The sequence below is a fragment of the Thermoascus crustaceus genome, assembly GCF_041956765.1.
Source record: "Thermoascus crustaceus strain CBS 181.67 unplaced genomic scaffold VTN00scaffold_3, whole genome shotgun sequence".
NCBI classification, from domain to species: Eukaryota; Fungi; Ascomycota; class Eurotiomycetes; order Eurotiales; family Thermoascaceae; genus Thermoascus; species Thermoascus crustaceus.
This window is the reverse complement of record NW_027192529.1, coordinates 1,264,813-1,291,781: the sequence shown is the minus strand read 5'-3', so window position 1 is coordinate 1,291,781 and position 26,969 is coordinate 1,264,813. Positions and strand designations below refer to the sequence as shown.

The 26,969-nt window shown below is 51.7% G+C and overlaps 9 protein-coding genes across 9 annotated transcripts; 5 read left to right on the top strand and 4 right to left on the bottom strand.

Annotated features, from left to right (window-relative positions):
* Positions 1–384: 384 nt before the first annotated feature.
* VTN00DRAFT_5645 (uncharacterized protein) lies at positions 385–2,217 on the bottom strand (the record flags this gene model as incomplete). Its single annotated transcript, XM_069432198.1, has 1 exon — positions 385–2,217. The coding sequence occupies one exon, from the start codon at positions 2,215–2,217 to the stop codon at positions 385–387; it is 1,833 nt and encodes a 610-aa protein (XP_069288082.1).
* A 395-nt stretch (positions 2,218–2,612) lies between these two features.
* Positions 2,613–4,337, top strand: VTN00DRAFT_5644 (uncharacterized protein; the record flags this gene model as incomplete). The annotated part of the gene is made up of 3 exons (XM_069432197.1): positions 2,613–3,171; positions 3,236–4,052; positions 4,118–4,337. The coding sequence occupies 3 exons, from the start codon at positions 2,613–2,615 to the stop codon at positions 4,335–4,337; spliced, it is 1,596 nt and encodes a 531-aa protein (XP_069288081.1).
* A 909-nt stretch (positions 4,338–5,246) lies between these two features.
* On the bottom strand, positions 5,247–8,590 carry VTN00DRAFT_5643 (uncharacterized protein; the record flags this gene model as incomplete). Its single annotated transcript, XM_069432196.1, has 5 exons — positions 5,247–5,444; positions 5,528–5,860; positions 5,918–6,352; positions 6,425–6,507; positions 6,601–8,590. The coding sequence occupies 5 exons, from the start codon at positions 8,588–8,590 to the stop codon at positions 5,247–5,249; spliced, it is 3,039 nt and encodes a 1,012-aa protein (XP_069288080.1).
* A 1,620-nt stretch (positions 8,591–10,210) lies between these two features.
* On the bottom strand, positions 10,211–14,067 carry VTN00DRAFT_5642 (uncharacterized protein; the record flags this gene model as incomplete). Its single annotated transcript, XM_069432195.1, has 2 exons — positions 10,211–11,184; positions 11,247–14,067. 2 exons carry the CDS (start codon positions 14,065–14,067, stop codon positions 10,211–10,213), a joined length of 3,795 nt encoding a protein of 1,264 aa, XP_069288079.1.
* A 90-nt stretch (positions 14,068–14,157) lies between these two features.
* On the top strand, positions 14,158–15,749 carry VTN00DRAFT_5641 (uncharacterized protein; the record flags this gene model as incomplete). Its single annotated transcript, XM_069432194.1, has 5 exons — positions 14,158–14,250; positions 14,305–14,603; positions 14,735–15,081; positions 15,341–15,403; positions 15,460–15,749. 5 exons carry the CDS (start codon positions 14,158–14,160, stop codon positions 15,747–15,749), a joined length of 1,092 nt encoding a protein of 363 aa, XP_069288078.1.
* Positions 15,750–15,979: 230 nt separating this feature from the next.
* VTN00DRAFT_5640 (uncharacterized protein) lies at positions 15,980–18,879 on the top strand (the record flags this gene model as incomplete). The annotated part of the gene is made up of 2 exons (XM_069432193.1): positions 15,980–16,704; positions 16,761–18,879. 2 exons carry the CDS (start codon positions 15,980–15,982, stop codon positions 18,877–18,879), a joined length of 2,844 nt encoding a protein of 947 aa, XP_069288077.1.
* Positions 18,880–19,160: 281 nt separating this feature from the next.
* VTN00DRAFT_5639 (uncharacterized protein) lies at positions 19,161–19,490 on the bottom strand (the record flags this gene model as incomplete). Its single annotated transcript, XM_069432191.1, has 1 exon — positions 19,161–19,490. The coding sequence occupies one exon, from the start codon at positions 19,488–19,490 to the stop codon at positions 19,161–19,163; it is 330 nt and encodes a 109-aa protein (XP_069288076.1).
* A 356-nt stretch (positions 19,491–19,846) lies between these two features.
* Positions 19,847–22,678, top strand: VTN00DRAFT_5638 (uncharacterized protein; the record flags this gene model as incomplete). Its single annotated transcript, XM_069432190.1, has 3 exons — positions 19,847–20,886; positions 20,948–22,558; positions 22,639–22,678. The coding sequence occupies 3 exons, from the start codon at positions 19,847–19,849 to the stop codon at positions 22,676–22,678; spliced, it is 2,691 nt and encodes an 896-aa protein (XP_069288075.1).
* A 1,033-nt stretch (positions 22,679–23,711) lies between these two features.
* Positions 23,712–26,517, top strand: VTN00DRAFT_5637 (uncharacterized protein; the record flags this gene model as incomplete). The annotated part of the gene is made up of 7 exons (XM_069432189.1): positions 23,712–23,763; positions 23,919–24,011; positions 24,180–24,298; positions 24,408–24,639; positions 24,774–24,874; positions 24,934–25,093; positions 25,154–26,517. The coding sequence occupies 7 exons, from the start codon at positions 23,712–23,714 to the stop codon at positions 26,515–26,517; spliced, it is 2,121 nt and encodes a 706-aa protein (XP_069288074.1).
* Between the last annotated feature and the right edge of the window lie 452 nt (positions 26,518–26,969).

Below are 26,969 nucleotides of genomic sequence, written 5' to 3'. Positions count from 1 at the left end.
TATTCATTTCAATGTGTAAATGTACAATCTCAAGATAATCCCGTTTCTATGCACTCTTTGTTTCTCTGTACAAACTCTATTGTTCTTTCTTGACAGGTCCAGCCTAACATGACGACGTACATATCAGGGGCAGATGATATACATAATATACAGAATGTATGTACATGTACGATGATGAAGGGAGATGAACAAGACCCGTGAGCAGTACTGTACCCAGCCTTATATATATATCTGAACTTACCCACTAGAGCTCATTCAGAGCTCGCAACACCTCAAAAGTTCATAACCAACCTTCTTCCGGTCACGTTCTTTTTTTTTCTCATCGATACGTATGCTCTGACCATGACCGTCCTCATCTTCACACTTTTTTATTATCCTTACCCTTCACCTGCCCCCCACCTCCGCCTCTTTCTCCTCGCTGACTCGATCATACTCGAACCCACCGATCTCCATCGTCCGAATCGGCACATGATGCTCCCCCATCTGCCCCCTCTCATCGATCTCTCGCAACCGCGCACCCAGCCGCTGGATCCACCCCGGCTCGCCATCCTGCCCGACGAGCTCGCGGAAGGCGTCCTCGTTGGGCTTCGTGTCCATCCAGAGGGCATCATCGTCTTGCTGCTTCATCATCTTCCTCATCTTCCGTTTGCCGTGCTTCTTCTGCATCCGCCGGCGGTACGCCCTCAATTCTCTCTGGTGCTGCTGGATCATGCACTTGACCAGCTCGTAGGTCTGGTGGTCCGGGTCGACGCCCGTCACGTGCATCTCCTGCAGCAGGGACACGACGGTGGGGAGGTCGTCGTGGGTGCTCCAGTAGTAGTACAGCAGCTCGTTGTAGAGGGACGTGGAGGCACCGAGGATGACGGCGCGCCGGCCGTGGGATTTGATGGTCGGCAGGATCTGGCTGATGATCGGGGAGTTGGGGAAGTGGGTGTTGAGGAGGCGGAAGGCGCTGAGGATCATCTCCGGGTAGAGGATGGAGACTACGGGGTAGGTGGGGACGAAGGGAGGGATTTCCAAGACGGCGCTAGGAGTATCAGGAGAGGTCTTGAGTTCTTTGTTGTCGGCGTCGTCCGTCGCTGGAGGCTCTGTAGACTTGGGTGGTGAGGAGCCGGCGTCTTCGCTTTCTTTTGGCTGACTTGTTGTCATCGCGGGCTCTGGGGTATTTGCTGCTGCGTTTATATCCTGACTTTCCTGTCCGCCAGAAGATCCAGCACCCGCATTACGGGTGACGCTCAGATGCTGTTCCCACTTGAGGGCGTCATCTTCTTTCAGGTGCTGTATAATGTCGAATACGCGCTCCTTGCAGACCTCCCACAACCCAATGTCGCCTTTCCCTTCGTCAATGGCGCTCTGCAAAGCGGCTTCGATCTTCTGCGACTCTTTCCGGACGACAATCTCTATGATCCGCTCCATGGGCATGGGCTCCTTTGCGCGGTCGGAGATGTCCACGTCGCTGTACTTGAACCTCCGGATTCTTTCAATAATCCTGGATACACGTTCGCGCTCCACCTCCAACGTAGACCTGGCACGTCCCATCTTGGGAAACAATCTTTTGTTCTTCGCATCCTTTGCAGGTGTCGAATTCTCTTCATGGCGCCCCGCTTTCACGTCCTCCATAGCTTCGTTGAAGATGGCAGATATTTCGGACTGCTCCTTGGGCTCCTGTGCTGGCTTTCTCCGATTCTCCTGGGACGGCACAATTTTATCTCTTTTCAAGTGATCTTTAAGAAGTCCCGACTTCTCCAGGCTCTCCTGCGTCTGGGAAGGCAAATGGGTGCCCAGCCTGTCGAGCAGCTGATTAAACGCCTCTCTCTCGTCGCGCGTCATTGAAGTGCGCAATTTTGTAGGCGGCGTGTCTTTTTGAGAAGTTTCTCTGGAGCTTGTTATAGCTGCCGCTCTCTTCTTCAGATAATTCGGTGGCTTGGGGGCATCGCTACTTGTCGTTGACGCTGACGGGGCGTCTGACGTGGATGTTGTAGACGATTTATTTTGCTCAGCATCGAGGGCAGCTTGCGAGTCTTCATTCGGAGCTCCATCTGAGGTGTTCTCGTTCGAAGATGTATTCTCCGCGGCATAGGTGCGACGTTGAGATCGGACAGCTCTGCGGTAAAGGTACGACGGTGGCGCTGTAAGGGTGCGGGTCTGATAAAGGAAGGGCGCAAGGGAACTGTCGGCCTTGAATGCTATAAGCCTGCGGGAAAGGTTCGTCGTCATAATTTATCGGAGCTTTGCTGCTCGAGCTCAACGGCAGCAGTTGGCGGCAAGCTGGGATGTTCGGATCGACTTGAAGACTGGATTTTAGGGAAGATATTCATTAATGATACGGTAATTCCATGAACATACGAGTCAATGGAGGATATTGCAGAAGAAGCCAAAAGGTAGGCTTGTCAAGCGTTCGCAACGACGTCGAGGAAAAAATCCGCAGCACGGATAAGATAAAGATCAGACTCTTAACTCCGCGGTCTATCCAGGTCACGTGGACACGCGGATCCTCTTTACGCGCTCTCGCGCTTGACGGCGTCTGCCTGAGCCAAAGAGACCTCCACGATCTCTCCAGAGCCGGCGATCGGACAAAAAGGGTACCTCTGGCCGACGTTCTCTGCCTCAAGATGCCACGCGAAAAGAAGGACGAATCGAATGAGCTCTCTGAGTTTGAGAAGCAGCGCCTCGCGAACATCGCGGAGCGCGATGCGCTCTTGAAGAAGCTCACGCTGGAGGCACAGTCCGCCGGCCTGTTTTCCAAGCCTTCCCCGAAGAGCTCGTCCGGAGATGGCTCCAAACCCAAGAAGAAGACCCCCGCGAAGAAGGTCAAACAGGAAAATGAACCCCCCGTCCCCCGCCGCATGTCGTCCAGACTGAGGGGGATCACCGCGGACAGTGAGCTTGCGAAGCGCAAGGCGGACGAGGAATACGAGGCTGCGCAGCGGGCTGAGCAAGCAAAGAGGATGCGAAAATCCGATTCCTACACGCTCAATGATATGTTGGTCTCGGGGCAGAAGCTGAACGGCGACAGCCTCATCGGCGTCGATGTGGTGACGAAGGGTGTCGCGAAGCCGTATGAGCGGACGTTTGGAGAGGAGGACATCAAGAAGACGACGGACAAGGACCTGAAGGCGTTGAGGGAGCAGATGAACGGATTGCAGCTCTGGGGGCCATGGGAGCCAAACCGTATGAATCCTTGCTGCTGTCTCTATATACTGTCTTCGGGACGACATTAACATATGACCACCAGGGATTAAAATCACACCTGAAAGAGTCTATTGCATGACATTCCACCCGTCTGAGACGAAACCCCTGATCTTCGCCGGTGATAAAATGGGCCACCTGGGCGTCTTCGATGCCTGCCAGGAACGGCCAACCTCCGCCGTCAAGAACGAAGACGATGACGAGGAGGACGATGATCCCGACCCAGTGATCACAACCCTCAAACCGCACACTCGCACTATCAGCGCGATGTTCATTCACCCGCTGAAGCCTACCCACCTGTACACCGCAAGCTACGACAGCTCCATCCGGGAGATGGACCTCGAGAAGACGACCTCCGAGGAAAAGTACGCGCCCGATTCCACGTCGACCGACGAGCCCATCTCCGGTGTCGACATGGCCCAGGATGATCCACACACCCTCTACTGGACAACTCTGGACGGAGCTTTCGGACGCTACGACGTCCGCACGGCCGACAAGAGCACCGTTGCCCAGTGGCAGCTCTCGGAGAAGAAAATCGGAGGCTTCTCCCTATACCCGTCGCAGTCGCACTACTTCGCCACGGCAAGTCTGGACCGGTTCATGCGGCTTTGGGACCTTCGGAAGCTGGACCGTGATAATCCGGTGCCCGTGGGAGAACACGAGAGCAGACTGTCCGTCTCGCATGCGGCGTTCAACAGCGCTGGCCAGATCGCGACGTCATCATACGACGACACCCTCAAGATATACGACTTCGGGGCCAAGGGCATCACGTCCTGGGAACCCGGTCACACCGTCTCAGGCAAGGACATGAAGCCGGATACGGTCGTGAGACATAACTGCCAGACGGGGCGTTGGGTTACCATGTAAGTTTATAAAACCTTTTCACCTTATCGTCATTTCTTCAACTTATTAACAAAACCACCACCAGCCTCCGTCCGCAATGGCAGCAAAACCCACAATGCCACATCCAGCGCTTCTGCATCGGCAACATGAACCGCTTCGTCGACATCTACAGCGCGTCCGGAGACCAGCTCGCCCAGCTCGGAGGAGACGGGATCACCGCCGTGCCTGCGGTCGCCGTTTTCCACCGCAGCAAGAACTGGGTTGTCGGTGGCACCGCAAGTGGGAAGGCTTGTTTGTGGATGTAGATTTGAATTTAGAACGTTGAATTGAGCCGGACTAAACTGGACTGGACTTGACTGGGATGGTGCGGGTTCTTTGTATGGTTCAGTTTTTTGTCGTCTATATGTTGTCTGTTTTTATATCCTGATTTCTCATGTTTTTATGGCCAATTTTTGGTCGCTGGCGTTTGCGGTGTTGTTATAAAAGTGTAGTGCGGATTACACTTAAGAGGTAGGTTGGAGGAATATCCACTGTACTGTACAACTGTAGCCTGGGAATGAACGCATCCGGGAGTTATGAGCAGATAGAAGAACAAGGATGATGGGTTGCTCAAGATATTCTATTATCTATGTATGTTCAGATAAGTAAACTTGCCGAAATAGAAATTGTAAAATTAGAATTATCGCTCGACCTGGAAATAGAATATCTTAAATGAAACTGACTGAGGTGGACTTGACCCTGATGAACATGAACGCTGATATTCCTTCCCAACGCTTGCTTCTGCTACCCACTCTTGGAAGTTGTCAAGATTCTTTCCCTTGATTAAATGACCAAAATGAATATATGTGACATATCAAAATCGAATGAGCAGATCAGGGGGGGAAGAGGAGCTAAGCCTTCTTCTCCAAATAGTGCTTCCCCACAGCGGTGTGAACATCCTATGACAAGTCTATTCATCATAGTTTTCATCGTCTTCACTATCGACCACCGCCCCATTTAACCATGGCTTCTTCCTTGAGCTTGAGCTTGAGCTCGAACCTGAACTCGAAATAGAGATTGTCTCTTGCGCTTCCTCACTGCGCCTTTCCTCCATTCGTACTCTCCGGAAATTATCACCTCACTGCTGTCAGTTGAACCATATCCCGGTGTCGAAGCGTCTAGTTCAACGTAGTGGTCGGTGATCGCTGGCATCTTCTCCCTGATCGTAAAATGCTTCACGTTATGTTTTGTGGTGGGATCACGTTATGTTTTGTGGTGGGAATCTCCACGGCGATACGGACAGCTTCTTGCGAGTCTGACGCCAGAGTCATTTCTGTATCCGCCTTGTTTGCCTTCTGAACTCCAGTGATCATGACATCAATTGTCGTAGCACTAGCAGCAGCAGCAGTAGTTGTGGTCTTAGACCCCTTGTCCTTGTTTTGCGGTTTGCCAAACAAGCCTCCCTCAAAGTCATTCCGAGAGCCAGCGCGACCTGTCTTACGACGCTGTTACCAACAATCTTCCACTGCTGCGCGGGCCTCCCGATCAAGACCTCGTGATCAGGAAATCCTTGCGCGCGTCGTGCCTCCATTATCGTCAGCAGCCGATCTTGCTCCCAATGCACGAACCTCCCCGTGAACGCGCATGCGGGGACAACAGCCGTTTGGATGGTTGGAATGAGGCCGTTTGGATGGACCCGGCCCCAGGCACGGTTCTCCTTCGACTTTTTCTTGCACGAATGCTTCTTCCTGTAGAAGGCGTCGATGTGTCTCTGGGGCATTAGGCCTCGCTGGATTGCGGACAGGAGGCCCTGAACTCTAGGCGCCTTCGGGATGAGTTCGATCTGCGTCTGTGTGAATTGTGATTCCGTTCGGGAGGTTCTGTGATCCGGTCTGGAGATACACACCACCTTGCCTGTTCCGATTCGGGGAAGGTCCTTTGTGTTCTCGGCAGCGGTGACATAGTCAAATACTGGCGTCTCCCAGCGCCGGTTTCCGAACGGGAGCCCGTTTGCTGCTTCTCCCAATGATCTGTTCGTTGTGTTTCGAGGATGTGAATGAGTCAAAGCGGGGTGGTCGGGGAGCTTCAGGCCAGGCGCAGCGACGAAGATGAACAGTCTTGATCGGCTCTGGGGGGCACCAAAACTCCAGGCGTCTAGATTCAGAATCCGGGCCTGGTAGTCCATGCCTACCAAGGCACATAACATCTGAGATAACGGGTTCTTTGTGCTCTTCCTTGCCATTGCGGTCACATTTTCCAAGATTGCATACTCGGGGCGAAAGTGATCGATGAAAGCAGCAACTGACGCGATCATGGAACAGTTCCGCATTGACTCCTGACTCTGCTTGTTTTGGTTTGTCAAGGAATAGCCCTGACATGGGCTCCCAGCGGAAATGAACTCAACTTGACCTACCCTGGCAACAATGTCGCCTCCCAGATCCCGAATAGATTGGTACAAGAAATCGTTGACCGAGCCCCAGAACAGTTTCGTGCTTTCTGGATCTTTGTGATTGGCACGATAGGTGAGCATAGGTATCTGGTCCCATTCAACAGCTTATTCGTTCTTGATAGCGGTCCCTTCTTCCAGACCTCTGTCAAAATTCCCGCCGCCGCTGAAGATATTCAATGCCCGCAGCTTGGGAGTTGGGGCTGCTGGATCAAAGCCCTCCTTGAGTGGAGAAGGCCAAGAGGAAAGATCCAGAGGCTTCAGGCAACATGTGTCATTTCCCTGAGATCTGATTTCTTGACAAGTAATGTAAAACGCATCGCCATTGCCATCTCGACCATAGGGAGGTGGGATGGAGCCGTCTTTTCTCTGTTCTTCAGTGTAGAATCTGACGAAACATCTTCGCCGGATCTGACCGATGTGAACTTTTCGTATTCGGTCTGTATAAACAAGCTCATTTGGTCGGCTGTCAGGATCGTTAAAATCACGGCTCCTGCGAAGAAGTTCCCGAACCTCCACCATTCTCTCATTGCGAGTGACAATCTCTGCAGGCTCAAGTCTGTTAGAGGTTTCCACCAGTACCGTATCACCAAGCTGGTAGAGTGGCATTGTATTGCGCTTTTTTCGGTGATAGCAGTAGAAATCATCAGCTTTTAATGTCATAAAGACCTCTTCGGCGGTGAGATAGGTCTGCCGCACGAAGAAATCAGCACCATTTTTCGACCCCGGAGAGAAAAGTGAGACGTTAAGCTTCGCGATGACTTCGGTATTCTCGATCTTCGCGCCTCCACAGTTGCAGTGGTCGGACATGAATAGCTCATCTTTATGGAAGTAGGTCATATTCGCGCACACAGTATCTGAAGACCGGTATAGCCAGATGACATCAAGCCATATGCGCCCATTCTGGTGCTGACGGATCCCTTGCACGAAGGCATACCACAGATCATCTTTATCGTCGCTCTTCCAAACGGTCTCTTCATCTCGTTTCGTGGCAATCATGTCGCCGGGGCTAATGTTAAACTTCCCTTGAAGAATCGGAGCTCGAGACAAGGAACTATGTGCTTTGAAAGTAAACTTCTTAGCTGAGTCGAATCCCAGCTGCTGCAATCGCTGTTGCCGTTTCAGCAGAACAGCAGGGGCTGGTTCCGCAACCTCCAGAAGACAAGCCCATTCCATGTCCTTGAAACAACTGTGCACATATGGAGTGACAAGTGTTCCCTTCACCTTCTTCGGCTGCTCTTTGATAATGGATTGAGTTACCCCAATCTCACGCCATATCCGATGACGTTCATATCTCCCATTGATGTCTAGCGCCTGCTTGAAGAGGTAGTCAGAATGGGCCACAACAGCCTGTCTGAAGTCCTGACTGCCATATTGTAGAAACCATGCTTGGAAAGCCGTATCACTGCCATGTATCTTCTTCAGCCAAGAACCAAAGTCGGCTCTGAATTCCCGTAGTGTCACCGTTTCATGATCCGACAGGAAGTCCACAAAATGCTTCCCAAAATCTGCCAACCAAAGAAAGGCATCATGGTATGGTTGGTATTCTGTAGATGGGCTGAGCAAACGGTACCACACCTGACTCTTTGCACCGTGAACGGACTGTATCCAGATATCCGATCCGACCGTGTGCTGTTCGACGTCTTCGTATCCGCCAATCGAGAGGATCTTAAACGGAACACGCTTCAGATACTTCGGCTCCGAGTCAATCAAGATCCCGTCGAAGAGGAAAGTCGTATTCCCCTGCTTCAAAGCAACTTCATGTAACGATGCCATCTCGTCAGGAAGGAACGCAGAACTGCTGTCCCTGTAGACGACGAACTTGTCCAGATCGATTGAGATGAAATCGGAATCGGCATATTTTGATTTCCTCGCTGAAGACTTTAGCAAACTTCCCACTGCCTCCTCTTCGTCCACCGCAGGTAACGGCGGTTCCCAGCCATCATATTGCGACGGGGGCAAAGCAAGGTCAGGGAGCTCGATACCGGTGAAGACATCAAAATTGGACAACTTCGGCTTCTTGGAATCGCTGGCCTCGTCATCTGCAGCTAGGGTATTCGTTGAGACAGAGAGCACCTCATCGGCTATCGATTCACTCTCTGAGTCGCTGGAAGTGGCTCGATAACCGTCCATTATGGGGTGATCACTGTAATACAAAAAAGACAATCAGAATAAGAAAGAAAGAAAGAAAGAATAATTGTCTGTACATAGAAAGAGTGGAGAGTCCATGAGCTAAGATCTTACCTAGGTAGATGAATGGTAGGAAGAAAGCTATGTGACAAGGGTACACACAAAGGCCAAATTGTCACAATTGAGGGAAAAGACACGTGCAGAATTTGTATAATTCACTGGAAGTTGACATTCTTAATACATAAAACACAATTGGTAAAAATAGTATCCTGAAACGGCGACAAAGAGAAACCCGCTGACTTTATTGACCACAAGGAAGACAAATAAGAATGGAAATACACGAATTTAAAAAAGAGCGAAAAGAATATTATATCAAATCCATTATACTTAGTAGTAGTATGCCCAGAAACATGCGAAATTGAAATTCTGGACCTGTGTGGTGCTGAGGACCTCGCGTTGCTCCTCCTGGTACCTCACGCGTTTGGTACTAGGTAGGTGTGAAAAAAGGAAAGTGGAGTGGAATAAAAGTTGATATAAATAAGAAGAAAAAAAAAGCTTATGAGGTTAAGCTGTGATGCACTTCAGATTGATGCATCTTGCCTGGCCAGTTTAGCAGGGCAGATGAGCATCAAAGTGATCGTAGAACCAAGGAGAAATGAAACAAAATATTACAATGACCTATATCAGGTAAATATTGCAGTTGAGTTAGTTGCTCAAATACTGAAAATCATAAGGCACACCAGATTTAGGAACAGACAATCCTGCCTTTCTGGAAATTTGCTTGTGGTTAAGAAGCACAAATGCAGTAGACAGATAATGCAGATCCCTCCCACATGTCTAACAGTTAGAGATTACCAAGTTTTGGAAGCACTCAATTTAGAAGCGTAAAGTAAGATTTCGTAGTGTGATTTTTATTTATCTGCTCCGCTTATACGGTTTCACTTCTATGGACACGATCCAATAGAAATCAAACTCTTCTGGCATAATGATAAGAGTCTTGTTATAATTAAGATGTGTACATGGTAAATATCTCTCCTCAGTTTAAAGACTGCCAGGGTAACTACCACATAGCAGAAGTGCAAATCGGAAGCCGCTGCATCATGACAATGACAAAAAGAAGGCATGGAGACTAAATAAAAGAAACAACTTGCTATGCAAAACACAGAAAATTCACGTACCCTACACTGGTGTGAAAAGACAAGAGGCAGTTTTCGGCGTACGTTGCAAATCAACAATAGCAAAGACAGGGTATCCAACACCACGATAAATGCTCCCGAACAGCGACCAAGGAACGTCAAATCATGAGCGAAAAATCCAAGTACACCGGGAGGCGTAGGCGGCCACATACACAGAACTGAAGCTGTACATGACCAAAATCGCCCCTTCCACTGTTCCCCCGCCTGGTTCCCACCATGTGATAAAGGCATAAGGACCGCCATGTTTACATAGAAAGTGATGAGAAAAAGAGAAAGTGCATGCTGCGGCACATTAGGTTATGATAGTGTACTCGATGATGAAAGGCGTCTCAAACGCTCACACCAGAGCTACATATACAGAACAGATCCCAGGAAGTACAGCAACAAGAAATTCACGTGGATCTTCAAGAGGGGATCATGCTCATCATCAAAGCTCATTTCGTAGCTCATCTCGCGGCTGCTGTTGGGAATTATCCCGATCCTTATCCTTAACTTTCCGTCTTGATGGGCCGGGGACAAAGTCAAAGATTCGGTATTTGCTGCTTGAGGTTTCTCGTGAAATGCTGGAGCGTCGTGCCTTATTACTTTCCGAAGGCTCGAGTGAATAAGTGGATGAATTTTTCGAGCTGCTAGTACTCTCGCGGGGTTCAGACCATCTAGGCATTGAGAAGGGTAGGCGAGTTGGATCCCAAGTCGCGGATGAGGAGCTTGGAGGAGTATCGTCATCGGGATCATCTCCATCAGTTGACCTGCGAGGAAAAGATGGCCGAGTTGAGAAATAGCTGATGGAGTTTCTATTGCTTCCAGGTACAGGCGCAGAGCCCGTGATTGCGGTCTCCGTAGCTGGTGTGTTGGGCTTGCTGGAATTCTCATCATAGAAGGTTGCTGACCGTTCTATGGATTCAACGAGTTCCTCCCACTTCACCTCAAGATTTCCGTTCGGACGTTCCGCTTGCTCAGCCTTGCTCAAGCATTCCTTGGTTCGTTGCTGGAGCCCGAGTGCCAATTCATGGAACTTTGTGACAGTCGGATCGATCTCTTCCATTTCGGCCAGTTTCTCTGGTGCTGTTTCGAGCCACAGATTGCCAAGGGCTGCAAAACTCCTGGCATGATCAATCAAGAACGGGAGGCTTGGGAAGCCTTCTTTAGAAGTGGGCGGCAGGCGGCCAAGGATCTGGATGGGAGTAGCGTACGACGGTTGGACAATTTGTGCTGGCCGTTCTGCAGGGATCGAACATATCGCATCGACGTATTCTTTGAACGATGCGCGATTGCTAATTAGAAATTTATTCATAGGCTCCATCCAGGGCTCCTTGTTGCCGAAGGAAGTCATGTTCGCCAAGCCCTGCAAAGCTTTGGCAATGAGAGTCAGTGTGCGTTGAGCACGAGGACGAGGATGTTCTATAACAGGATGTTAGATTCACCAAATGGCAGCAGAAAACGGTCTAGGGGAGTCTTTATACCTTTCAGCAACCCAAAAAGCTTAGGGTTGAGAATTGCAGGACAGAAGAACCGTAAGAAAAGAAACCCAGAAACGCTGCTGTAAGTCACCGAGCGAAGGAAATCACCATACCGATCCTCCGCACAGGCTCTAATGTGCCGAAATATACGCCTTAGCTCAGCTGGACATTTTGACGCGGAGACAGCAATGGACTTCCAAAGGTTGGTCGTCAATGTGATGAGATTCTTCCAGTTCCTATCAAGATCTTCTTGACGATTCACCCGCACGGGGTCAACCTCGCACTCAAGATCACTCTCGTCAATTTCACGCAGCCGCTCTCCGATGGTCTCTTCGAGGTATTCTTTTCCGAGACGACGCATATGCAGGTCAAGGGCTTTTGTCAGTAAAGAATTTCCTCGGAAGAGAAGATTTGCTTCAACTGTAGCAGACCGCCCCAAGTCCCTAACAATGATTTCTCTGTCCTGGCTGGACTCCTTGGAATCATTCGAATGTATTCTCGTGGTATACCTCAGCCTATTGACCGTTGATTCCTTATGAACGCCGTCAATTTCATCCTCGACGAGAGCTGATATCCAGTCGACCGTCTGACCGGATACCTGATATATGTTGAGGAGAATCTCGGACAGTTGGTTCAGCTCCGCAGACAGAATCTGTGCCAGTTGTGGAGTCAGACCATTAGCAAAGTGGTGGAGGAGATCTGATATCGGTCCATATTCGTGGGACATTAAGACAACGGTTTCTTCCAATCGAACTTTCATAAACATCTCGCCGACCTGCTGATCCCTGTCATCCAGAATCGGCCACCATTTTTCAATTTCAACGCCGGGTTCTAGATCATCGAGTCTCAGATCAATCCTGCCGTAGGTGGCATCGTTTGACGAAACCTCAATGCCGTCCATCATGTTCATGGGGTTTATATCTTGGTGCAAAGTATAAGGCCCATGGGCAATCAGAGTCCAATCCTTCTGCGCTGGATTGAGCGTCTTCACCAATATGGAGACATTAGAGAGAACGGGAGGGAGATCATTGAAAGTGAAGTCTTCGCGCCAGAAAGGGGTTGCTGTATTGTACTTCACTGCAGTCTTGGCTCTGATCTCCCCATCGAGAAGTACCTCCGAATAGTAATCGCTGACAGAAAGCTTCCCTCCAGGAACTACCTGGGTTTTGGACTGCTTTTTGCTTTTGTTGATCTCTTCGTCTTTGAAGTTCATCAATTTTGCCTCCGTGAGCCTCACCGCAAGTAGCCTTTCGATTCGGAACATGTCTGCGGTGGACGTTGAATGTGATCGACTCGAGTCATCGCCTGCTGCCGATGCCGGTCCATAAAGCTCTGGGATGGTGAAAGCGCGCAGAAGCACAAACCAGACCTCAAAGAGCTCCCGAGTTTCCAAAGAAAGATATATAGGACGCATCAACGTCTCGGGCCCGGTGTGAGCCGCATATTGAGGGTAGATGGCAATGCAGAACTCGTCTTCTAACACCGACGGCTCCAGCTGCTGTACAGCACAGCGAGAAAGCTTAGAGAGCTGGACAAACGACACGGGGGTGACGTCTGATTCCGGAAAAAGCTTGAAGTGTCCATTCTCCTGTAGCGTACAGCTCACCCTCTGCCACGCTGAGGAGAGCTGCCTATGTTGTCGATAGGTCGAGGCTCTTCGTCTTGAGGAAGGCCGTGCTCCACAAGCACTCTGCTTGTCCCAGAGAAGCATTTTTCCTACCTTGATAATTGCCGCTTCTTTCTGGACGGTGCTCTCGGAGTTTCTTCTGCGGTCTGCAAGACGACGTTCACCCATTGTTACTGACTGAGGCTTGGTCATTTTATTTTGCACGCCCTTGGGCCGAATCGGCTGCCAGCACAGCAGAGCAGCAAGCCACGAGTCAAAGGTCTCGTTCACGTGTGGCTTCAGTTGGATACCTAGCCCAGAAGAGAACGTGGATACGCTCAGATAGGCACTCTGAAGCTCCGTGTCGTAGAGAGTCCGAACATGACATCCACGCAGATCGGGAATCAAAGTTTTCGCGAGCGCAGGCTCTCCTTTGGCTTGATATATCAGACTTCCGGTAGCAACGTTAATGGCACAATATCCTGACGTCCAAGAGGCGTTGGCAGCTGTGCGAAAGGACAGAATACCATGCATCCGCCCACAGGTGGTCTTCATTAACTGCAGTATCTTCGTAGCGTCTGCATTGGACAGGGGCGACGCGAACGCGGATTGATTCCGGGTCGCCCCTGCCACGAGCGCAGCACCTCCCGGAGGAGCTTTTGTTAGACGTCGAGTGCCGCTCTGACCCAAGAAGGTAGGCGATTGAATGATCGAGGGATAACCGATGGAACTTATCGGATCATCTGGTGTCTTGGGATTGGACGAATTGGTGGCAGTGTTGATAGATCCGAGGCGATTCCTAGTCCTCGATAAAAACGAATTGGGAGATATCTCGCTTCTCTGGTCATCCAGGGTGGTTGTTCTGGAGCGCGCTCGCTGACCAAGTGAAAGATCATCGTCATCGCCGGCTGAATAGTAGGCGGTGATGTCGCGACGACGCTCACGGTCGCGAGGCCTTGGTCTGCCGGTCGAATGAGGGGAGGCAGCTGCGCTGGTAGAGAGGTACTCCGCTTCAGATATGGGAGAGTTGTTACCGGAGTCGGAGACGGAGTCTGGCGTCACTGTGCGGATGCTTGCTTCCCTGAAGCCATCCGGATAGATCATGCCATGTCGGTCCTTGGAAGATGACTTCTTGCTTGGGCGCCGCTCCACTGGGCGACTGTACGAGCCCTGTGAACCAGAGTTCCGCTTGAACCCATTGAGACGCTCTGGCTCCATCTTTCCCGTATCGCACCCTTCCCCAGCCAGCAGCACTCGAAAGGATCGCTACACACTCTCTCAGGTTACCTTGCAGCCCGCCTGCAGCCAATGTATGCAGAGCAACGTCCTCGAGCGATCAGGAGGTGGCTTCTCTCGTCCAGTGAACTGCTACCTGAACGCATGGAGTCCGCTCACAGGAATGTAGAAGGCATTGCACATCTGTCGAGACTAGCGGGCAACAATTATTAATGGAAGGTTGGGGACGCGGCTCGAGGAGAACGACTGGATCGAAATCTACTGTACAGCGGTCAACGTGAGACGAGCTCCCTGTCCTCCAACAAGCGGCCTCTTGTCACGACGCCGCAGCTGGAAGCAACGCGGTGGATCAGCAACGGGCAAGGGAGACGCGAGCAGCTCTGGAGCAACAGGAAGGGGGAGCAAAGCAAACCTTCATCAGCCTTCAGTGTCTCGTACCTCGCAGGATCGCCGATGCTAACGGGAACGCAGGCTCTGCACGACGAGCGGTCGGGGGGAGGCGAAGGGCAGGATAGAAGGTCGGTGACGGCGCTGGAGCGTCGGGATGGGAATGGACGGGGGCGGAAGCCAGGCTAGAAGGTAGGGGATCGATGGATCGGGGATGCTGAAGGACAATGGAGAGATGTCAGGATGGATTGTTAGGGCTCAGGTCCGCCGCCAATGCCAGTGGACGACGGAGCCGCGGGTGGTGTGTAGAGAAGCACGAGGTGCAGCCAGGGCCAGTGTGGGAGCGACGGAGTGAACCTGCTCGCCACGGCCGCTCTTCGCACCGTGTACTCGGTCCCCTAACGGCTTACACGGCTAGCAAGATGCGATGCGATGCGATGCGATGCGATGCCCAGCTTAGTTGCCATGCGATTTCGGAACGGTTTTGGTGCGCGCATGGCCCACCGCTCGTCTCTTTCCCTTTCGCTTCTTCCCCCTCTTCACACCGCAAGCGCATCGATGAAGATGAGCCCAGACTCGGAGCCCGCTCAGGGACCACTGCCACTTGCAGTTAATCCCGCTGTGATTCTACCGTTCTCCGGTGTGCTACGGGGCAAAGGAGGCCCTAGTCACCTGCAGGGCATCGCACTACCGTCCATGAGTGCAGGATGAAGATGCGATGCCCCTTTGTAGTTTGTCCAGGGGCGTCTAATCTAATAGTCATGGTGGCACAAGGTCCCGAGTAACTTGTAGGGTGACGGGTCCCTGGCAACGCCCTCGGATTACTGTACAGATACTGTCTATGATTTGATACTCTCCCCGATCCCAGGTGACGAGATTGCCGTATTGGGTTCCATCCGTGATCCATTGAGGCAGCAGATACACACCTCAGGTATTCAACGATCATTTATCGCCCGTATAAATATCTCGCCGTTCGACTGGCACCAGGACCCTTGAAGTACCCGAGACTTCAGATAACGCCCCGCACGGGTCAGAGGACAAGTACCGAGTACTTCCCCTCCGAGCCCCTGCTTGACTCGCGTCGCCGTTCGCTGGAAATCGGAATCCGATTAGATAAGCAGCCGCGAGCCGCTCAGCCGACCTCGGGGAAGGTTCTTCCGCTCCGTCTGTTCCACTGCTCACGTGACGGCCATGACAGGCGCCAAGCCCTCCAGTTCCGTCATGTATCCGCGAGCTTCGAGGCCGTGACCGCTTCCAAGCGTATCACGAGGATATGAGGTAGCCGTCCAGAAGCAACCTCCCCTCCTCCCCATCCTCGTATCTTCCGTGTCCTTCCCGTGGAAATGTAATCTAATAATGCTCATTGCCCTGGCTTGTCCTAGTTCATGAATGGATCCTTACTGACCTAGACTGCTCCTGCTGCGATGCGTTGTACTATCCGCCAGCTACCAGTCGATATTCCCATATCTCTGCACCGGCGATCGTCCCATCCTATTGAAGTGCAGTCATGATGACTTCGAATTTGCTATCACGCTTCCTGCCTCCCACAGGATCCCGTTCAGTTTACGAGGCCATCCGTCAATACGATGCGGAGTCGGACGCCTCCGACGTGGAGGAACGTGCCGGTATGGCGCTGGATGAGGAGAACTTGAGGGAACACTTTGACGATGACGATGTTGAGCATGCTCTTGCCAACCAAGCGGGGAGCCAGACAACCGCTCAGAGTACCGCGTTCCTGGTTCAGGGACATCAGCGTACAGCATCCAGAGAACGCTTCGGCACGACTAGGGTCCGCGGCGGCAAGTCTGCTCGCCCTAAGTGGATGCAATCGTCCTCGCGGGTGCTGGAGGCTGATGAAGGAGACGATGATGTTCCCCCTTCACTACTGGTCGAAGGACACGATGAAGACGCCTTCTCGAAACCTCCGCCCCCGCCCCCTCATAACCTTGACCGGGAACTTCCCATTCCAGGACAGCCGTCTAGAGAGACACGCGACCGGTGGGAAGCAACTAGAACGCAACAGCCGCTACATCCTCCCCCACGGCGGAGCCGCTCTGTACCTAGACCGCCCGGTGGACAGTATCCAAATCTAGCTTCAGTGGATCCCAAGGAAAGAGCAATGTGGAGATGGGCGAATGTTGAAAATCTGGACAACTTCCTGAAAGATGTCTATATCTACTATTTGGGGAACGGGATCTGGAGTATCATGCTCAACCGAGCTTTAAATCTTCTGTAAGCGCATGAGAGTCCTTCTGTGTGCAGGTGGGCTTGCAACTAATTGGCCACAGCACTCTTGCTTTTGTAGTGGGTTTTACAACTTTTTTAACTAGCTGTATCAACTACCATGACATCCGCGGTAGCCGGAAGTTGGACGACATTCTCATTAAGAATTGCGTTTCGAAGATGTCCACTTCGTCGACCTTATTACTATGGCTACTTACGTTCTTCTGGATCGGAAAGCTGTTTCAGTACATATTAGATATCCGAAGACTCCGTCATTTGCATGACTTCTATTACTATTTGCTCGGAATTTCCGATGCCGAGATCCAAACAATCTCCTGGCAGGAGATTGTGAGCCGGCTGATGGCATTGAGGGACGCAAATCCAGCCACCGCTGGCGCCGTCTCTGCAAAGCATCGCAAGTTCATGGGCAGTCAGTCCAAGCAGCGGATGGACGCTCACGATATCGCGAATCGCCTGATGCGGAAGGAGAATTATCTCATTGCTCTCTTCAACAAAGACATACTAGATTTGACGCTCCCTATACCATTTCTTAGGAATAGGCAGCTCTTTTCCAGAACACTGGAGTGGAATATCAATTTTTGCATAATGGACTACGTTTTCAACGAACAAGGCCAGGTGCGACAGCTGTTTCTGAAAGACACCCATCGAAGGGCCCTAAGCGATGGTTTACGTCGGCGGTTTCTTTTCGCAGGCATCATGAACATCTTTGTTGCTCCTTTCATTGTCATTTACTTCATGATGCATTACTTCTTCCGCTATTTCAACGAGTACCAGAAGAACCCGTCGCAGATCGGATCTCGTCAGTATACTCCTCTCGCAGAATGGAAATTCCGCGAGTTCAACGAGCTCTGGCATCTGTTTGAGCGTCGGATCAATATGTCGTATCCCTTTGCTAGCCGTTATATCGATCAGTTCCCAAAAGACAAAACCGTCCAACTCGCCCGCTTCGTCGCGTTCATCGCAGGCGCACTTGCCTCTGTGCTGGCTCTTGCGTCGCTTGTGGATCCAGAGCTCTTCCTAGGCTTTGAAATCTCACACGATCGTACAGTCCTGTTTTATCTGGGGCTGTTCGGATCCGTCTGGGCCGTTGCCCGGGGCCTTGTGCCGGAGGAGACTGAAGTGTTTGATCCAGAATATGCACTTCTCGAAGTTATAGACTTCACGCACTACCGCCCGGCCCATTGGACGGGGCGGCTGCACAGCGAAGAAGTATTGAAAGAGTTCTCAATGCTCTATCAGATGAAGATCATCATCTTCCTCGAGGAGATATTGAGTATGATCTTCACGCCCTTTGTACTGTGGTTCAGTTTGCCGAAGTGCAGTGACCGCCTTATCGACTTCTTCAGGGAATTTACCGTGCACGTAGATGGCTTGGGATACGTGTGCTCATTCGCGGTTTTCGACTTCAAAAAGGGCACCAATGAAATTCCCCAAGACAAACGTGGCCCTGCGAGGCAGGATCTACGAGACGACTATTTCTCCACGAAGGACGGGAAAATGCTTGCTTCGTACTATGGTTTTCTGGACCAATACGGTGCCAACCCACGACCAGGAGTCCCCTACGTCCAGCCATCTACTCGGCGACGATTCCATCCGCCGCCGTCATTCCCGACTCTCGGATCTCCTCCAGGCGCGGAGAGGTGGGATCCGCTGCAGACTCGACCTTCGCCTATGGCCGGCCCTCTGGGCCATCAGTCTACAATACGGGCCTCTCGATTTGGGACGGCTGGCCCTCCCGGGCCCAGCTCCCCGCTCCCGTCAATGCTTCTCGATCCGCATCATCAACCCTCCGCCTCGGGTTTCCGCACCGTGAATCGCGCGCCCACTCAGTCACGATATAGACCCCCGCGTCCGTCGCACCCTATATCCGACACCATCGAGGATGAGGATGAGGATGAGGAATTGGCCGCAGACGCCTCCCGAGCCACCGCGACACTGCCGGCCCATCCTACTGTTGTGTCGAGCGGAGGTGTGGGAACCAGCGAGAGCAACATGGAAGAGTCTTGGCGGATAAACCTGGCGGGCGAAGTGGACGAGAGCGATACGCCTGAGGAAAGAGAGAACGTCGACGCCATCGTTGGGGGAGCGGGAGTGCTGGGACTGATTCAACAGTTCCAAAAGGTCAGCAGTGAAGGCCGAGGGAAAGGCCCTGTTGGTATCTAGCGGTCTCTACAGACAGTTCTGGGTTGGATGAATACATGATTCGACACTACCAACGGCTTCGTTGATGACTTACGTAAATGCGAGTACGGTACGAACCGGGATGATGGGTCTTCAGTTGCGGATCTATGGCGGGTTCAATGAATTATTACATAGAGATCACACCAGCAATCTATTAATCCCATGGTCATGGCTATTGACCTTCTTGAATCCTCCACATGGCGGGCTCAGCTATTTGCCACGTCTCTAGACCATACTCATTAGACGCCGTAGGATGTACTCCGTCATGCGCTGGCTGCGACTCTACTGCATAGGGCAAGTCCCTGGCGTGCTTGGCGTCTGGCCCTCCCCGGCCATGAACCCAGCAGATCCACTCCGAAGTTCGTTAAAAACATTTCCAGCGTTCCAGGGCCTCTTGTTGCGCGCTGCAGAGTAGTGCAGAGTAGTAGCACCATGCGAGTCGGGAGGAGACTCGAAGGGATCTGGGTGCGGACCAGAGATCTTGCGGCGCAACCAAGGAACCAGCGCTTGACTCGCTCATCCGCTCCAAAGATAGCAAGCCAAGTCCCCGTGGAGTCGGAGTGGCCGTTGTCTGGGACCGCGGCTCTCGGCATGGTGGGCCGTGGACTGGGCTGAGAAGGGGCAGGTCCTTTTTTGTGCTGGGGATAACGGACGTCTGGACTCTCTGTACGGCGCTGCTGACTGCCCGCTGGCTCTCTGGGGTCTTGGCTCGCCTCCCCTCTCTGCATCTTTCTTTCTCGCAATAATATGGTCTGAGTCTCTCATTCTACTCCTACAGCCCTCCAAGAGTCGGGCGGCCATGTCCTGAGGGTGATCTCATACGCAGTATTTCCGCATTCCAAGACCAAGTACCCCAGGAGTTCTCAACTAGGTGGTCTAGGACTCTAGGGGACCAAGTCTCAACAGCGTCTCCTATTCCCATCGTCCTCCATAGGCAAGATCGCCCGTCATGTTCCGGCTCCGTCGATATCGGCTCTTTCTTGTCTTCACCATCATCTTCATCCTCGCCTTTTTCCACTTCGCGCGCTCACGCGACTGGTCTCCATCTTCCGAGCCCCCCGCCCCGCCGGCCGATCTCGCGGGATCATCATCGGACGCGCCGCCCGCCGGTGACAGGAAGTTCAAGCAAGATACTCCTCCCTCTCCCCACGGATTCGTCCCTGAAGATCCCGTCGAGCTACCCAAGACAGGGGATTCCGCTAGCGCGAAGAAACCCTTCGAGAAACCTGTCAATGACGTCGAAGAACCCGTCTCGAATCCCGTCGTCGACACACCTGCAGTGCTCAAGCCCGCCGGCGATGCTGCTGATCCTCAGCCGGCCAAGGGACACGGTGAGACCCCACCGAAGAACCAGCCGGACGATCTCGACTCGGGATTTGGTCTAGAGGGTCAGGGCAGGTTCGAGGTGATACTCCCTGACGCCGGCAGGCCCGAGCCTCACTGGAAGAAACTGCCTGAGCACTTCCCGGTGCCCACGGAGTCGCTCATCCACCTCCCGACGGATCAGCCCAAGTCCATCCCCAAGCTTCAGTTTGATTTCCAGGACGAATCGTCGTCGGAACAATTGCAGCGTAAGCAGAAGCTAGCTACGATCAAGGAAACCTTTGAGCATGCGTGGACGGGGTACAAGAAGAGGGCCATGGGCCATGATGAGGTTCTCCCCGTCACAGGCGGGTATCGCGATCCGTTCTCTGGCTGGGGCGCGACCCTCGTCGATGCCCTGGACACGCTTTGGATAATGGATCTGAAAGAGGAGTTCTCAGCAGCTGTGGATGAAGTCAAGAAGATCGACTTTACCACAAGTGCGAGAAAGGACATTCCGCTTTTCGAGACGGTCATCCGCTACCTGGGTGGCCTGATCGGTGCTTACGACATCTCCGGCCACAGATATACCGTCCTTCTGGACAAAGCCGTTGAGCTGGCTGAAATCCTTATCGGTGCGTTTGACACGCCAAATAGGATGCCGATCACGTATTATAACTGGGCGCCGTAAGTTAGAGATTCTCTCTTTTCATGTCTTTCTATGCATTAGATGCTAACAATTTGTTAGGGACTACGTATCTCAGCCTCATCGTGCTGGTACTCGCGTTGTGCTTGCAGAACTAGGGTCTCTCTCCGTGGAGTTCACCCGACTGGCTCAGCTGACGAAGGAAGACAAGTACTATGATGCAATCGCCCGGATCACGAATGAACTTGAAAAGATGCAGAACAATACGAGACTCCCTGGAATGTGGCCTCTTCACCTCGACGCTTCAGGATGTAAGAAGGTTCAGCGCAAGGTCGGCCCAGGGTCTACGGCGGTCAAGGGCAAAAACGATCCCGATCCCGCTCCCAACCCTGCGTCACCTCGCGTGCCACCACGGGCGCCGACGGACCTGGAAAGCTACAAAAACTTCATGAGGCGAGACAACGAAAGCGGTCTCCACGTAGGTGTCCAGTCTGTAAATCCTAACCAGAAGCCTGAGCAGACTCCAGCGCCGATTCCCCGTTCAGATGACGCATCAAGCGAAAAGGCTTGCGAGGAGCAAGGCCTTGCCTCTCCACCTTATACAATGGTTGACAGATTCGGGTTGGGGGGTCAATCGGATTCAACATATGAATACCTCCCGAAAGAGTACATGCTCCTAGGTGGCATCAATGACCAGTATCGTACGATGTATGAGCGAGCAATGGATACGGTACGGAAGTACCTCCTCTTCCGCCCCATGCTCAAGGACGAGCGGGATGTTCGGTTTGTGGCTACGGTTGCCTCATCGGCACCACCTTCTGACACGGACACCCATTCTCTGACCTATCAGTTTGAGGGGACCCATCTTACCTGCTTTGCGGGTGGCATGTTTGGAGTTGGAGCCAAGATATTTGGCCTCGACGCGGATATGGATATTGCTGCCAAACTCACCGATGGCTGCGTCTGGGCCTACGAGTCCACCATCACAGGTATCATGCCTGAGGGCTTCGAACTTTTGCCGTGCGAGGAGATGGATTCGTGTTCATGGAACGAGACACGGTACTGGGACGCGTTGGATCCTTATGAGGAAGCGAGGATCCAGCGGGCGCAGGCGCAGTATGAGCGTGAGGTCAAATTGGCACAGCAGGCACAGGAGGATCTCAAAAAGAAGACCGAGAAACCGGTGCCTAGCCCGCTGGCAGAGCTTCCACCTCACAACGGCGTGAGCCGTATTTCGAAGCGACAGGTGGATTCAGGAGAAGAGAAGCGCGAAGAGGTGCCGACCAAGACTGTCCCGACGGAGGATCGCGATTTGGGCAGTGTGACAGACACGGAGATCGTTATGCCTGCAAAACCCTCCGTGCTTTCCCACGAAGATTATGCTAATGCCCGCATCAAGGAGGACCGGATTCCACCCGGCTTCACCAGCATTTCGTCCCGGAAATACCTCCTTCGCCCAGAAGCCATCGAGTCGGTCTTCATTCTGTTCCGATTGACAGGTGACAATTACTGGCGGGAGAAGGGATGGAAGATGTTCGAAGCAGTCACCAAGCACACCAGCACGGAGCTGGCCAATTCGGCCATCCTGGACGTTACGAGCAAGGCGCCCTTGTTCGCGGATCAGATGGAGTCTTTCTGGCTCGCAGAGACGTTGAAGTACTTCTACCTGCTTTTCAGTGATCCCAGTGTAGTCAGCTTGGATGAATATGTTCTGTAAGTTCTTCCCTTATCTGGACTGTCTATCCTGGTTTCGTGAAAACCTGAGATTAACTTTTTTTTTTTTCATCTCACAGCAACACTGAGGCCCACCCATTCAAGCGGCCGAGCTGGTAACGGCACCTGGACAGACTAGTTTATATATCCCTTTTTTCTCTTTGTACAGTATACCTATGAGCAACACACGAGTCACAGATTCTTGCTTCTTCTATCCTAGCGGGCATTGCGCGCTTTTGTATATCTTATTCGAAGGGTATATTTATTTTATGGCATTCTTGTTAAGGAAAAAAGCGACGAGATAGCGGCAGATGGTTGGATGAGTCCAGAAATATACGGAGCGGACCTCGTACCGCAGCTCAAATTGGAATGATGCTATGAAGATTCACCAACGTAATTGCACTGTGCACGAACACTTTTTCACATAAAGGCAAAGCGATCAAGTAAGGCACGTGCTCAATGCCTGGATTGGGAGTAAGAAGAGAAATGTCTTTTGTCTCCAGAGTCTGCTAGCGCCAATCCATGTGAACAAATTGAAGTGGAAAAATTGGCTGGCTTGAGCGGAGACTACTAGTAGTCCTCTTTTAATAGCCTGGGCGGTGCCTTCGTCTTGGGGCATTAGTAGCTATAAACGAGCAGGACGCTATTGGTCCACCGTAAGGATCATGCATGTAGAAGGGATGTATGGCATTTCTCCATCCAGTATGTCGTCATTCCAACCTCCTGAACCCCCAGTTCGACTACATTCAGTCTATTCAGTACAAACGAGCCGGAAAGAATGTTAAGCGTTGTACTGTGCTGTCACTGCTGTGCGGCTTCCAGGGGGAAAAAAGGTATGGATCAGGGGGAAGCCCAGGTGAAGTGAAACAGAGGAAGGAATTATTGTAATGAGTGACGTCTGACTATGGTTTTAGTTAGGAGGACCATTGAAGGTCTCGAGCCACGAGGCCGATCGTCCATGGACGCTAGCGGGCGGTTGACCGCGCCCCCGGACTCGCTCTCTTTCTCCCCACCGGCTTCTGTTAACTAACTCCAACCCACTAAACCCGTCCGACCCTCGTCATCACCACCACGACACCCACTCGACGGGCTTACGCGTCGGGATGAGTGTAGAGTCAGAACAAGCCCGGCGAAGAAGATCGAGCTGTAGGAAATGGACTTTGAGGTCTCCTACAGCCTGGATAATGAGCAGCAGTTCTGGGATGGTGAGTTCTCTTCTATCCTTCTCCCTTGAGACGGGTGTCCCCCCCACCGTTCATTGCAAGCAACCCACGGCGCATGTACACCACGTCTCTTGGATTGTGTGTTGCGTAATCTGATATCAGGATTTGGAACTGACTTCTTCTGTTCGCGCAATCAGAACTACAGGAGATCGTTTCCGCTCAATGCGACTCCGAGAGTCTCATCGACAATGCGTTGCGGACTTATTTGAGCCTCACCTCGAAATACAAAGGTCCGTTCTCCTCCTTTTCCTTCCTCCGAAACCTTTGCGCTCGATATTTTCTCCCTCTTACATAAGGCATTGGTGGTTTTCAACGCACGGAGAATTGGGGGTGGTTTGGTTTTTGTCTGGCTTTCAAGGGTGTTAATTGCTGACGCGGCGTCTGCGGTCATATAACAGACGAGTACCTCACCTCTGAATACGATGTATCCCGCTGCTCATATCAGCTATTCTCATCGAATATCTTTGCGACGCATGCAGACTATGTCCGGAGGCAGATTATACATAGCTTGCTCCAGGTATGGCTATGGTGCAGTTGAATTCCCATCTCCTCCCAATTCGTCTGTAGTATGGCGCCCACGATTGAATGCGGTAATTGCTGACGGGTTTTTGTCGCGATTGTAATAGGAAGATGATCCCGACACCCTCCACCTAATCGTCTCCTTCCTTCTCTTCGACGGCCGTCAGAATGAGGTCACGTTCCACATGATGAACAAGGAGGGCTCGTTCCCTCGACTGTTGGAACTGATACAGAGTCAGAAATCGGATGACCGCAACGATGGGGCTGGCCTTCATCGGCTTCTGATGGAGCTGTTGTATGAAATGTCGAGAATCCAAAGGGTGAAGATTGAAGATCTCGGTGAGTCGCTACAATTGGACTTGGGGGGAAGAGACAAGAGGACCTTTTCGCGGACGAAAGAAAGGGAGCCTGGAAAAATATGTGGAATGTATGTGGCTGATTCAGACTGCGTGATGGCGCTTGGGAACGTGCAGTGTTGGTGGATGACGATTTCGTGAAGTATCTCTTCGAGATCATCGAGGAGCTTTCCTACGACGCCAGTGACCCGTACCATTACCCCGTCATTCGCATATTGGTGAGTTCTCTCACTCCTTTGATTGAAGGTCCAGAACCATCACTCACATATTCATTTAGCTGGTTCTGAATGAACAGTTCATGGTCGCGGCGCACGACCCCCTTCAAGAAAATCCCTCTTCAACTCCTCCGACGAATAAAGTAATTAAGGTCCTTTCAATGTACGGAAATGTTTATAAGACGTTCGGCGAAAATATCATTCTGTTACTTAATCGAGAAGGTAATATAATATACCCGCAAGGTTGTCTAATCCGCGATCCATCAAACTAACAATCTGCAGGCGAGACATCACTGCAACTTCTTACTCTTAAACTCTTATATCTCATCTTTACGACCCCTCCTACGTATGAATATTTTTATACTAATGATCTCCGCGTCTTGGTGGACATTCTGATCCGAAATCTCTTGGATCTTCCCGAGGAAGCGTCCGCCCTGCGACACACCTATCTCCGCGTCCTTTACCCTCTGCTGGCGCATACACAGCTGAAATATCCTCCTCATTACAAGCGTGACGAGGTGAGGAGGATGCTTGGTATCCTCGTCCATGGTCAATTCCAAGGAGGTGCAGAGGACTGCGAGAAGATTCTCCATTTTAACGACGTCGATGAGACGACCAAGAGGCTTGTTGCGCGGTGCGCAAGCGTCGAGTGGCTCCAGGATCTGGAGAAGGAAGCCGAAAAGGAGGTCAAGAAGGAGCCCGAAGTCCCCTCGGAGGAACGCAAGGAAGAAGTCTCTGTCACAGGTGATGACACCGTTCAATGCCAGTCGCCTGTTACAATCGTGCCAGAGCCAGAGCAGCCGGGAGAAAACCGTAATAGCGTGTCTACCACCGCGACAACGAGCTCACTCGACAGTTCATCGGGCACTACGGTCGTTGAGGGCACCTCATCCCAAACGAGCTCAAACCTAGATCTTAAGCAAGCGGAGTCTCTGGGAATGCATCTGGAGCCTGCTCGTTCGTCTTCACTCAGTGTGCTGGAGGTTGCGGTGCATCAGGAGAAACCTGGAGTAATGACGCCAAGTCGCAGGGATACTCCTACTTCAGACAAGCCGGCAGATACAGCAGCACCAGTGAAGTTGAAAACTAAACCAGAGCCTCCGAAGACAAGGAGATGGCGTGGGAGGCGTTCCAGAGAGGAGGACGAGGGTGGTAGTAAGATAGGTGAACCACTGGGAACAACGCGAAGCGCCAGCGTCGGCCGGCGAGGATCTTGCGACTCCTTGGCTCCTCCAGTTCCACCTCACGCGCGTCGATCAGCTTCCCGTCCTCCACCGGCTGTGCCCCCGCCTCGTAGATCCTCCCATCCAGTTAATCACCATTTACCGAGCCATTGCAGCAGTCCCGCTACCCCCACAACTCCAGGTAGTCCTCACAGACATGGTCAGAAGCCTGAACCGCCCAAGTCGCGTCGTTGGAAGCAGCTACATCCAGAGCCAGGAACGGAAGAACACCATGTTCAGACGGAGATCCAGACACCGAACGAGGCAGTCGCAGCGGTATCAGTGCAGCAGCCAGAAGAACCGCAGAAAGAGACGATTCCGATAGTATCACTGCAGCCAGAATCGGAATCGGAATCCCATAATCGTACAGGATCAACTGGCAGTCTTCAAGAGGCGATGGAGAACGTCAGCCTTGGGGGGTAAGAAAAGGACGATCGAAATGCTATCCATGGCATAGACAAAAAGAAAAAAGAGAGATACCCACTTTTTATTTCTATAGAGACTATTGCATATTGCACATTGCACATTCTGTACAGCAGTTCGGTCAGAAGAAAAGTGCACATAATTAATTCGGCAGTTCTATCTATCAATCAGTCAATCGTCTCCTTAGAAAGAGAGAAGCAAGTCCGTTGCATGCTGTTTACCTGACATGTATAACAATTTTTTTACCCTGGTTAGTCTTTCCCGAGTTTCTATTTTGCATCATCATCATCATCATCATAATGCACTTAAGAGATTTACATATTTGTAATATACTGATGTTTTTTTTCTTTCTGTGATTGTAATGTATGTAATGTACGTGTATAATATTCGAACTCTCTAAGAAAAGAAAAGAGATAGTGTGTTTTAAAAAGCTTGAATGAAATCAAGCCAAA